This window comes from Perognathus longimembris, chromosome 2 (assembly GCF_023159225.1).
Source record: "Perognathus longimembris pacificus isolate PPM17 chromosome 2, ASM2315922v1, whole genome shotgun sequence".
Taxonomy (NCBI): Eukaryota; Metazoa; Chordata; class Mammalia; order Rodentia; family Heteromyidae; genus Perognathus; species Perognathus longimembris.
This window is the reverse complement of record NC_063162.1, coordinates 104,787,185-104,800,476: the sequence shown is the minus strand read 5'-3', so window position 1 is coordinate 104,800,476 and position 13,292 is coordinate 104,787,185. Positions and strand designations below refer to the sequence as shown.

General features: G+C 38.6%; 1 protein-coding gene across 1 annotated transcript in view; it reads left to right on the top strand.

Moving 5' to 3' along the window:
- The window catches only part of LOC125346931 (dynein regulatory complex subunit 6-like), a 103,687-nt gene that overhangs the window by 59,410 nt on the left and 30,985 nt on the right, over positions 1-13,292 (top strand). The window contains exons 8-12 of the mRNA XM_048339875.1: positions 2,401-2,499; positions 3,065-3,182; positions 3,273-3,435; positions 6,961-7,080; positions 7,782-7,908. Coding sequence (XP_048195832.1) covers positions 2,401-2,499; positions 3,065-3,182; positions 3,273-3,435; positions 6,961-7,080; positions 7,782-7,908 — 627 coding nt within the window. The remainder of the gene's footprint in view (positions 1-2,400; positions 2,500-3,064; positions 3,183-3,272; positions 3,436-6,960; positions 7,081-7,781; positions 7,909-13,292) is intronic.

Below are 13,292 nucleotides of genomic sequence, written 5' to 3'. Positions count from 1 at the left end.
GTGTCATGACAGAATGAGGTGGCTTCTAGCCCTGGCTCTGATACTGTTGTGTTGCTCAAGAGCATTCATTCAGCTCTTATGGCAAACCCTTGCTGTACCAGAAACTGTGTTCAGCACTGGAGACACACTGAAGGGGATAGATAAGGGGTCTTTCCTCAACTCATATGACTTCTTCAAATGCTACTAGTATTTTCATTAAAAATAGTTATGTTTATTTAAGTTATTTTTGCCTTTATTTATCTGTAGGATTTATATTTATTTCATTCCTTTCATCTCACGGAAAAAAGTGTCTGCAGGCCTTTTGATTTGGACTAGATGAGTGCAGTATACTGTCGTTCACCAAAAGCCTCAAATTACTTCATTTTTTTTCTTCTTCTTCAAAGTAGTGGGTTTGTGCTTGTTTAGAGATCAGTTTAAAAACTCTGTGCGATCTGTACTGCCTCTGATGTTAAGACTTTATGTATAGCATAAAGAAGCTAGCTCTGACTACATTTTCCTAAGAATAAAGACCGATTTTTGTAGTAAAGAAAGAAAGAAAAAAAGAAAGAAAGGAATTACAAAACTTCTCATGGCTCTCTACTTCTGCTTCTTGATTCTTTACTTTTCTGTGGGAGCAAACTGTGCCCAGAAAAATAAGAAAAGTCCTTCCAGTACTAATAACTAGACATTGTGCTAACCAAACCACTTTTATATACATGTCCTCCTTTTGTTTTCTCAAGTATCTCCTAAAAAAAATACGTGTTAATATACCCATTTTACAGATGAGGAAACTAAATCAGTAAGATTGTATTCCCTTTTGTCATAAGTGAGGAGAAAGCAGAGTTGGACTTAAGCCCAGATCTGCTGAGTCCAGTTACAACAATTTTCTTTCCTCCCAAGTTGTTCATGTTTTTATATGTACATTACCTCTCCTGGACTTTTTTCCCCTGGGAATACTTAGGGAAAATCTACTCGATAATTTATGTTTATCCCTTTTTTATATAAATGGCCTCATTTTTGTTTTATAGATTTCTCTTCTTCCTTCTCTTCATGAATGTGATTTTGCCATTGGATCTAAGGCCAGACTTCCACAGCTTTTCCTCCACTGGTGCTTTGATCACATCTCAGAAAAACCTCAGTCCCATCTAGAATCCTGTACCATGCAAATGGGATATCTTGCAGTCTTTCCTGGGATTGCATTTTGTATGCTCTTTTTTTTTTCAGACTCTTAGTCTGGAACTTAAAATTGTGCAGTCCCTAATAGCTGTCTGATACAGTAGGAAAATGTAAAAGTTGTATATGTTCATCTGTCAAGGGGAACGATATGACAGGCACAGATCACAGGAAAGAATTTGAGGGGCTGGGAATGTGGCTTAGCGGTAGAGTGCTTGCCTAGCATGCATGAATCCCTGGGTTCGATTCCTCAGCACCACATTGACAGAAAAGGCTGGAAGTGGTACTGTGGTTCATGTGGTAGAGCGCCAGCCTTGAGCAAAAGGAAGCCAGGGGTCTGGGGATATGGCCTAGTGGCGAGAGAGCTTGCCTCGTATACATGAGGCCCTGGGTTCGATTCCCCAGCACCAAATATACAGAAAATGGCCAGAAGGGGCGCTGTGGCTCAAGTGGCAGAGTGCTACCCTTGAGCAAAAAGGAAGCCAGGGACAGTGCTCAGGCCCTGAGTCCAAGGCCCAGGGCTGGCCAAAAAAAAAAAAAAAAAAAAAAAAAGGAAGCCAGAGACAGTGCTCAGGCCCTGATTTCAAGCTCCAGGACTGGCAAAAAAAAAAAAAAAAGAGAGAGAGAGAGAGAGAAAGAATTTGAGCCCAAATTCCATATATCCATCAACAGAAAAATGAATAAATACAATGCAGTATATCTACATGAAATGATGTTATAAATAGCAATAAAGCTGTGAAAAGAAAGACAAATATGTAGAATGAAAGAAGCCAGGTAGAAAAGATTCTGCATAGATCAGTCCCAGAGGCAGAAAACAGGTTGGTGATGCCAGGAGCCAAGAGCGGGGTGATATGGGGGCAGCTACTTACTGGATATGGACTTTCTTTTTAAGTTAATAAAAATGTTTGGAACTAAATACAGGTCGTGTTTACCCATCATGAATGGTTAAATGGTTTAAGTGGTTGATTTTGTATTATGTGATTCCCACCTCATTGAAACATTCATTGTAAAAGACGATACTGATCAAGATGAATTCTACCTATAAACTGACATGTGAAATGGTAACCCCTTTTAAAAATTAAATGTTAAAGAAAAAAATCAAGACTACATTCCTTCCATCTTATGGTTTCTGTTTTAAAAGACAGCAACAAAATCACAGAATACCTTTGATTATTATTACCTTGGGGTTTTATTAGAAGTTATTCTATCAGGGTCTCTTGTGATTTTTACCTGCTCTATATGATTCAGATTTCAGTACAAGGCTTCCGGAACATTGCAGAAAGCTGCAGTGGAATTATGCACCTGATCATCCATGACATGCCAACTCTGACTGACCGCTGTGTAAAAGTAGGTGGTGGGAAAGTAGATTTATCGTTTATCTTCAGTCCCTTTACATGTGCAAATATTCTAACTGCTTGAATTATCAAAATATGAATTGCCTTTTCATTGTAATTGATTAATAGTAAGGAAAACATTTTAAAATACACATATCTACATGCACGCAACACCAAAAATCACTTGAACATTGAGTCTTTAAAGACTATCTCACAATTAAGATATTTGTGCTCCAGTAATGTTATAACCTAAGTACAACTTTAAATTGAAGTCTTCCATCCAAGTACTAGTGAGGACGCTTACATTTCATTCTGTCAAGCTGCCAAATGTCCAGACTTTTCTACATTCCATTTTCTCATGTTTTCCCATACTCTTGTAACATCTTTTAATTCTTATTCCTCTGCCTTACTCAAATGTAAACATATTGAAATATATTAAAAAATCCCATTTCCTTTGAAATTAAGAAAATTTAATAGTGTGTCAGTTTCTGGGAATATTGAAAATCATGACCTCACTACGGTGCTAAGTTTATTCTATATATTGTGTTTAATTTCATCCTCCTTGTTTTCTTCTAAAGGTTTTGGTTGAGAAGTGCTTGTGTATCACATCAGTGGTTTTCATTGGGTCGCCACATATTTCTGATTGTACCTTTAAAGAGCTTTCAACTTGCCCTCTCCAAAAGATCCGGTGTGAAGGTTTGTGATGCTACAAATGTGGCCCAGTCTTATTTCTCTACTTTTACATTGGGGACATTACAAAGTGAGTAATTGTCTTCTTTTAAACAGGAAACAGAATGATTACTGATGCATGCTTCAAAAATATAGATAGGAATCATCCCAACATCACTCATATTTACATGGTGGACTGCCAGGGAATAACAGACGGTGGTCTCAAGTCACTGTCACTCCTGAAGCAACTGACTGTGTTAAATCTGGCAAATTGTGTAAGGTAAGAAGTCACTCAGTTGTATTCATGAAATAACAATTATCTACAACATGCTAGGCCCTCTCATCAGGATTAGTGAGGCAAACATGAAAATCAAGGGGTTGTGTTTAACCGGGAAGTAAGTAGAACCTATGGGTACATGGAGGTGCAGCTAACACATTAGACTGACAATACAGGAGTTCAGGCACTTAAAGGGATAGCTCATGGTATGAGAAATCCCTCTTGTAAGATTAAGTGAACTTTCTGTGTACCTTTTGTAGCAAGCATTCCCATGGCTAGTTTGGTTAACAGATTCATTTCTTACAAGGCTTTCTCACTTGTTTATGAGGAATCAATCTAACTATAGGCTACTGTTTTGGTATTGGTATTGTCAGAGACACAGGATCAAATTCTTGATAAAACCTCTTTTTCAGTGTATATCTCAGCCCCTTACTTATGGTGACATTTTATAATCTTATAGGGCCAGGTGACAACAAAGCATCACTTGTTCTACAGTGACATTGGCTAGTATTTGGAAGCATCTAAGACAAACAAAAATTAATAAACTAAGCTATGACCTCACCCATATTCCCTATTATTTAAAAAAATGAAGAGACTTGGCTTGACAGAAGGTTGGAGAAGACATAAAGCTTTGGAATCGGAAAAAATTAAAAACCTGGATTAGTAAATGAGGCCTCCAACCAGTAGCCATAATGAACTCAAGCTTATTGCTAAGAGCCATAGGTTTGGGTCAAACCCCTTGGTGACTGTGCCCATACCTGGCAGATGCCAGCTTAGTAGAAGCCCTGAACTAAAACCACCCAACTAGTCCACATCTGATTCCTTAGCTTCAGAAACTGGGAGATAAAGGAATAAGAGTTTTCTGCCTAAGAAACCAAGTTTGGGTGAGTGTTTAACACAATGATGAATAATATAGAGACATCCATCCATCCATATATACCATATGAATGTGTGTATCTCTATTAGATAGCTAATCCTTTCTGTGTAAAAATGTGAAGGAAATTGAAATTTACCCTATTATTTCAGTAAGTCTTCTGCAAAGTGATTAAAATTAAATGGAAGTTCGCTGCTTCCAGTAGAGTTGACAAAAAATGCTTCAAAGGATTCTGCTATATATAATATCATTGAAGTATATATACTTTTCAATACATTGCTGATCCAAGACAGTAAAAGAAATGCATAACAGCCACAGTCCTCTGATTCCATACTACCCTGTCAGTAAATAGGCTCCCTGAGATGAGTCATGAGTAGCAAGCAATGAAGGGTGATCTGCTGTGATCATAAATGTTCATGTCAATTGGCTGTAAGGGCATCAGCTCTGAGCAACACTCAAAGCCAGGATGCAGAACCTGAGATGTTTACAGGGTCTGCACTCCCTTGTGTTGAAGAAAGTACTCTTAGGTGGGTAGCATCCAGGCTCCTGGAATAAGTTAGTCCATTGCTCCTCTGGGTAGATATCAAGACCAAGTAAATACATGGTCATGACCAAAGATTGCCAACTGCACCAAGATTTGAGTCACCATGAGAAAGAGTCATCAACCAGCAAAATCAGCTCATATGAAAATTATCAGACAGTCTCTATGTATGAAATGTTTGCAGAAATAAATGATGAAATTATGAGTATGAGAAAGCAAACTGGTAAAAAAAGATTTGAGAAAGCCTAACTTACAAAAATAAAAATATAATATTCATATCAAACTAAACAGATTGCTAACAACCATATTAGAATTCACAGAGAAGAGCAGTGAGCTAGGAGAGAGCTAAATAAATGAAAGCAGAGGAAAAAGAAGATGAAAATATTTAACAGTGAAAAAACAGAATAACTTGTTATTTTACTTGTTGTTCTCACTCCATTGTATTTTTTATGCATTGCAAAAGTGACATTTAATAAAGTGGTATTTTATTTTAAATGCACGTTATACAGATTACTTGTAGTTTGTATTTTGTTTACACAGTCATTTGGAGAAATCTTTATTTTAATGAAAATACTTTAAGTTTATTTTTAACTTATAATCATTATAAAACCTACATATTTCTAGTTATTACAAAAGTGATATATTTAATTTTGACATTTTTGCATTTTAGTTGTACTTAGTGTTTGCAATTTTTCTTCTTAATTTATAAATTGTTTTGTATTTGAAGAATTTTTATTGATTAATTTGTTTTTATTTGCTCTAGCATTTTCTCAAGAATCTTCTTTCTTTAAGATCTCATTTCTTTTAAATTTTTTCATCCTTATCTTCAGCATTTGAAAAGAAATTTTCAAATATCCCTTCTATTTTCTAATTTTCTTACGGGTCAATTTTAGCATTGGTACATTATTATTATTTAAATTTTCTTTCTCATTTGTTCTTATCATAAATAAATACCTTTACATCTCAAAATGTATCTTAGACTAGGTTTTATTTTAGCCAGTTCACTCCACATTAGTTACTATTCTTCAAAACCTAATATTTTTTAATTTTTCCCAGAGGCATGTTTTCTTAGCCTGAAAAATCCCACAGTGTATTTTGGGTTTTTTAGTGAAAGCATCTCCGGGTGGACTATTCCAACCACAGTGTTTGCTAGTAGGTAAGTTTGATTGGTCGTGTTTGCTCTTCCTTCTTCTTGTGTACCCTTCCTCCACTTCCATCTAGCTTGATGTGCTTGTCCAGATGTTCTCACATCTGCTTTTTTTCATATTACAGGTGGACAGTGGATTGATGGGCACAGCAGTATTTACTCATATAGACCAGTCAGATGAAATAGGGCATCATCTTTTGGCTCTATTATGCCATTCTTGGCCAATTTGTCCAAATGGAGGATATAATACTTGTCAACAACCAATCTGTGCTGTTCTCAGCGTCCTTCCTATATATATCTACCTGTAGGCTTGTTTTGTATAAAAATACCTTAGGGTTGATTGCATTGATATATTTACCTGCCTTGCTCTATTGGCTAAAATGCTTTTTGAAGGAATTGGTAGTCTCCAAATGGAATTAGAAAGGGAGCTGGTGGGCCAACCAGATCTTCAGGCATTTGTAAAGCAGGACAAATCCCTGGTGCTGACACCAGGAAGATGTCTGTGATTAGGACGGTATGGGAAGGTTGAGGTCAAGGTCTTCTAGCATCAGCTTTTCTCTGATTCAGAAGGCAAGGATCCACAGTTCACCTGTTGGGTTTCCATCCCCTAAAGTGATTTTGTGTAAATCCCTCCAAGATTCTGGCAGTAGTTTGGAAGTCTTAAACTTCCTCTCCTGAGCTTTTATTTTTCTTTTGCAAGAAATCATATCAGAGATTGCTTAATCTGTTCACATTTTAACCTGGGAGAAAAAGACTGCATTGTTAATAATTATACTAAATTAAATGATCAAGTGAAGAATATTTTAAATATTTCTCCCATTATTATCACCTGTGCTAAATAATCAAATTGGTTTAAAAATATTGAATACTAGTATATTGACATGGTTTACTAAAAACTATTAGGTTAACACCATTTAATACCATTAGGTTAATAACATATGAAGCTTTTATCATTGTCTCTTACAGAATTGGTGATGTGGGACTACAGAAGTTTCTTGATGGCCCCTCCAGCACCAAGATAAGAGAACTCAACCTAAGTAACTGTGTGCTCCTGGGTGATGCCTCGATTGTGAAACTGGCAGAGCGGTATGGGAAACTGATATTCTATATCAGAGAATTCTGTATGCTACATTAGCAGTTGCATAATGGCTAGTAGGAAGGATCAGAGACAGACCTAAAGACCATGACTCCAGCCCTTTGGAGAACATCAGTTCAGTCGTCAGTGAAACCCATTCAAAGACATTGAAGTCATACATTGAAGTAATATCTTGATGACACCTGAGCTGCTTTTCATCACCATCACCTAGGAAACATTTGAAATGGAGTCACTCATGGAGTGACAACTATCTGTACAGAATGACTTGCTTTAGAAAGACGTTGCCTCTATGTGAACCATTACTCCTGCATTTCACAAGGGGTATTGTAGGTGGGCCATTTAATCTGGTTAGAAAGGCCTGTGTTCACTACAGGTCAAATCTAATTTCTGCACCAAGCTTAGGACTTCTGAGGATCTAACCTTGCACTTTCTGTGATTTGTCACTGTGGAATTTCCATGTTTTTATTTTTTTGCTTTTAGAAATGAAATATGAAATGAAATCAAAGAAAGTCTTATATATTAGTCTACTTGCATTTCATTAAACTTTATAATACCAAGTTACTTTCTACTTTCAAGCTTACATTTATGTTGAGAAAAAAAAACCCTATCTTCAATAACATTTATACAAAGAAATTGGTACCAGTGATGGGACTGAAAGCTGAAATTCACTCTTCATGTCTTTTCCTTTCAGCTGCCCTAATTTAAACTACTTGAGTTTACGAAATTGTGATCATTTGACTGACCAAGGACTTGAGTACCTTGTGAACATCTTTTCTTTGATATCAATAGATATTTCTGGAACAGTCATCTGTAATGAGGTAAAAAATATTCAGAACAATGTATTATTTTCTGGTTTATAAACAATGGAGAGAAGAACAACTAGTTTTATTTCTTAAATTACTAGATTATAAACAGCAGATTTAGGAACAATGTTTCTAGAATAGTGACAGATGAGATTATTTGCAAATCAAGTTATATTTCTCTGTTTAAAAAAATCTCAAAATCCAGTATTTTGAGGAAAGCACTGACAAAGTCATGCATAATATTCAGATATTTGCTTCATCAAAGAACTTTAGCAAACATGAAGATCATGTCTTTAGATGGCTTAAGTGTACGCTTCCTGTGGATTGCACAGTCAATAAACTACCTGAAAACCTTGAGAAAGAAGTCTTTAGTACAAGACTGAGGTCTAGAAATAGAACCATTAAGCCCTTTATTTATCCATCCATTCACTCATTTTTTATTTAGCTATTTACTTTGTTGGTTATGGGGCTTGAACTCAGGGCCTGGGTGCTATCCTTTTGCTCAAAGCTACTGCTATACTACTTTGAGCAACAGCTCTACTTTTGGTCTTCTAGTGGGTAATTGGAGATAGAGGTTCACAGACTTTCCTGCCTGTGTTTGCTTTGAATAGAGACCCTTAGATCTCAGCCTCCTGAGTTGCTAGGATTGCAGGCATGAGCCACTAGCACCCAATTCATCTGATTACTCCTCCTCCTCTTCCTCCTTCTCCTCCTTCTCCTCTGCTTCCTCCTCGTCCTCCTCTTCCTCCTTCTCCTTCTCTTCCTTCTGGTCCTCTTCCTCCTTCTTTTCCTTCTTCTCCTCCTTCTCCTCCTCTTTTTCTTTCTTCTCCTCATTATTATTATTTTTTTTAATTGTACAAAGTGGTTTTAATTCAACATGTCAGTTTATGAGTACAATGCATCTTGATCACTGTTGCCCCTACCATCATTCTTCTCTATCTCTCCCAACATCCCTCATCCCCTCAAGTTACTTGGTTAAGTCTTTTATTTATGAAAAATAACTATTAATACTCTTGAGGTGAAACCTCTACCATCCTACCATGGTAGCATTGTCACATTTGCTAAATCCAATAGAGGCTAAGACCTAAGTAGTCGGCCATGTTTCTGAAACACCCTAATATGTTTTAGTTAAATGAGAAGTGTACGGGCTCACCCTGAAGTCAGTGCAGAAGGAGGGACATAGGAAGACAAGAGGAAAGGCTCCTTTGTGTCTGTATTGCTAAATCTTTATTCATCCCTGAATGATACCAGATATCACCTGTTTTGGGGACCTGAGAATGCTACCTTGCAGGCAAGTATTGGAACTCCTCTGTGTGAATCTCCACATGCAACGTAAAACACAATCTGTTTCTCTTTTCTTTACATGATAGACCTCTATATATTATGTGTCCAACCTTCCCCAACCATCTTGATGACAGGTGTGTCTGTTCATTGGTTTAGATTCTTTTCTTTCTTTACATGAGTGTGTTTAGATTCGGCTTCCATTCTGTTACCATATTATCTCTTCTCCCTTTCTCTGAACAGCTATTCAAGCATAATATGGAGCACTTACATAGAACAGATCATCATGTGGGGGTTCATGTCTGCTCTCCTCAATGCTGTTTTCCGCCTAAGGCTGGAATTCACTGAAATATCAGAGGGCCCATGATCTTTAGTGCCTGACCTAGGTTGATCCCTGATGGGTCTTCTTCATCCCAACTCCAGGGTCCTTTCAAATCTTTAGGCTCCCTTGTCCTGTCGGTGTCACTTAGGACCTCTCAAGTCATGCTAGAGTGTGGTGACCCTGTGAGGCAATCTTAGGTCCATTGTCTCAGATCACCCTTGCAAACATTCTGCTCCCACATCTGTGTTGGCCCTGACTCCGACCTCAGTTTTTCCTGACTCTGCTGCACAGTGGCTGACTCATGTCAGCCAGATTTCAAGCTGAGGTTGGTGCCTTATGACACAGTTGTAAGTGGTTGGAGTCCACAGAAAGGAGAGGCCAGGGTGTTCTTCCCGATTTCTTTACATCATCACCATTCCCCAAATGTCCTCTGTAGTCTACTCTCTTTGAACAGACTTGTTGTAGTTTTAGCTTTCCTTGGTGATCTTAGCCTCTGGTTTTAATAACACCATCTCTTCCCATTTTCCTTCTTGCTTAGGGATGGTAGTGGCTTTTTAGTACTGTTAACCTCCAGACTGTGCCATTAGGTCACTTGGATTTTTAGTTTCTCTTCCTGCTATATAGCCAATTCTGTTAAAATTAAATTTCCTCAGTGCTGAGTACTGAATTGTTTCTGTTTTCCTCATTGAATTTTAACAATAAAATGATGATCCCAGAAAAAACTCTGCTTTTTTTTTTTTTTTTGCGATCCTATCAGGCAAAGGTGGAATGAGTTCCCATTTATTTCTAGGTCCTCAAGCCTTTCCAACTGAACAGATCTGAGCAGGCCCCTCTAGGGGAAATCCCTCAGCACCTTATATTTTGTTTCCCTCTGGATTTTCCCTTCCCCTCAGCTTCTTTATTTCCCCTTCTTGTTCATTTCTTGAGTCTGTCTCTTCCCTCCCCCCACCCTTTTTTCACGGTTTCCTCCACCCTTCCCATCTTTGCTTGTCTCCTTTTCTCTTGACGTAGATTCTAGAACATAGTTGTTAAAAATGTTATGCCCTAAGTCTGTCAAGACTTAGACTTTTAAAGCTTAAACGCGTGGGATTTTTTTTCTCCTGTTTTTCTCTAAGAACTCTCCCTGACTCATGTGAGCGCTCAGCTGTCACTGGAAGGTCACAGCAAAATAAGAAGTAGAGGATCAAAGCACATACTAAAACTTCGAAATTGAGTTGCACCACTATACTTATCTCAAGCCTGAAGTGTCTGGTGAATTTCTGCTGAATGGATGGAGTGGGGACTAAGTGTTAAATCTTACTTTTTTTAGTATTTAGTGAATCAAAACAATTCTTTTATTTCCAAAAATTAAGACTGTGATCTCCAGTTCCATTCACCATTTTTATTTTCTTCAGAAGCACATATGTTTGTGAGAGCTGTGAATAGACACTCATGGTTTAACATCTGGTTTAACAACTGGAAAAATGCTAGTTGTTTTTTGCAAAATGATTGAAAGTAAATCTTGAGAAAATGATGGTTTTCTTCCTGTGTGTCAGTTCAACTCTGATCTAAGTGATTGACAATAACAGTGCCACTGCAGCTGTGGAACCTAACCTCAAACAGTCAAATAAAAATGAGTCAGTCCAGCTGTCAACTGGGGCAACCAAACAGCTTCTGGACTATAGATCTGATGACGTGTGAGTCTGGTTGCATTCTGGAGGGACATTGCACATACTCTGCAGAGATCAAATTGGAGCAGTCATATCTTTTGGGGGGGGCAGATTTTTCTTGTTTTCTGATCATTATAGTCTCAGTTCATCTGAGTGAGTTTTCAGTAAGAATAGCACCATTCACTGAGCTCACAGTTATTTATTCCGACTGCGTGCCTGAATGAACAGAAAAAAAAATATGGCACCTCACCTTAGCATTGGCATTGTGGTGGGCAAGTGTGTGCAAAGCACTATATGGACATGGAGAAGCAAAGAGGAGCAAATAAAGTCTTATTTTCAAGAGAAGGATAGGGGAGTGAGGGCCTGAGGAAAAATGACCTGCACAAAGTTATAAAGTCTAGACATAAGATGGCTTCAAGAAATCCTCTCATTTGGTGGTAGCTTTATCTACAGGGAATTATAAGATAATGTTGAAGGCTAACAAAGGCTAGGTATCCTTAAGATTTTGGATGGGTGCTGGGCTAAATTTATACCTCTCCCTTGCAGAGATGCCAAGCCTTTTATCCCTTTATGTGTTCCCCTTCCACTCTCTCCCTTGGCCACCTGACCTGTGGGCAATCCAAGGTGGAATGGGGACCTCGGTTGCATGTGGCTGCGAGAATGCCCTCCCCCCCACATACTTGCCAAGGAGTCCAGGTACGCATGGACATCTCGGAGTCAGCTTCAGGAGCCTCCCAAAGTTTTATTCAGGGGAGTGGTTTATATAAAAGTAATGGCGGCAGGAAGAGGAGGGACTAACTGGGTATTAGCAATTGGCTAATGAACTGTCCATTACGGTGATGTCATGGAACTTCCCGCAGAGGCAGAGACCACAGTCCCCCCAGGACTGGTCCCTGGTGCCATTATGAGACATGTGCTCGCAGACGAGAGGCGGGGCTGGTTTAGGGGAGGTTCCAGACCCAGGGAGAAGGTAGGAGTGGATAGCAGCCAAGCAACCCCAGGTCTTAAAGGTATAGCCATCCCCGACAGATGGGGACAGAGGGGTATTAGGGTGTGAACTTAGGGCCATATGCTTGTTAGGTACACACTCTACCACTCGAGACAAACTGGCAGACCTTTGTGCTTTAAGTTATTTTCTAGATACAGTCTCATGTTTTTTTGTCCAGGCTGGGTTCCGGCTGTAATTCTCCTAACTACCTACGCCTTCCATATAGCTAGGATTTTTGTTGCAGTCTTCCATGCCTGGTTTGTTCATTGAGGTGGGGTCTTACTAACTTATTGCCTGGGATGGTCCTCCAAATTGACATCTCCTAAGTAGCAGGAACTATACACATGAGCCACTGTACTGTCTAGCCTGAGTTAAGGCTCCAGTACCAACAAAATAAATAAAAGTTAATTTATCAAAAGACTGTAATTAGCTGAGGCACTATTTCTTTCTTTTCTACACCAATAGTTATTTGATTATTTAAATATGGTATTTTATTTGAATGTATATGGAAAACTGTATTCTACTAGTGAAGAGGATTATAATTTGCTAAAGACCAGGCCACCTACAATCAGCACAGCTCAATCCCTTTTTTCAGTTGCCTTGGTCACCACCATATTTGTTATTTAAAGGAAAAATGAGTCAGTAATATTCCAGATGGTGTGCTTAGACAGTGGTTTAGGAAGACTCTCATTTGTCCACATTTCAACCACCTTCATGACTGAACTAGATTGTGAGTGTCTATTATGTAGGCCAGTGGAGTGGCATCCCCTCCTTAGAACATGAATCCACAGGGCCTGAGACTTTGTTCACTGCTGTTTCCTAGAACCCTGGCAAGTGGTGAACACTTAACATTCCTTGAGTGAAGGAACAAATGCTGGACTAGACAGTGACCAACAATGAATCAGACCTGTTCTCTGCAGGCTGATTTGGAAGAACAGGTGTGGGTGATTTAAATATGGCATGTCAGGTGTAGTGATGGAGAGAGTGTAAATCAACCTGTCCCACATGGAAGAATGCAAACACATGCTTGTTCCAGGATCCCAGGCAGCCGAGGCTTGCTAGAATTTGTTATGAAAAGCAGGTGCCCTGAAGGAATTCCATGTTAGGCAAAGGAACTGGGACTGGAACCCAGAGATAATGACACACAATAGGTTGGTAG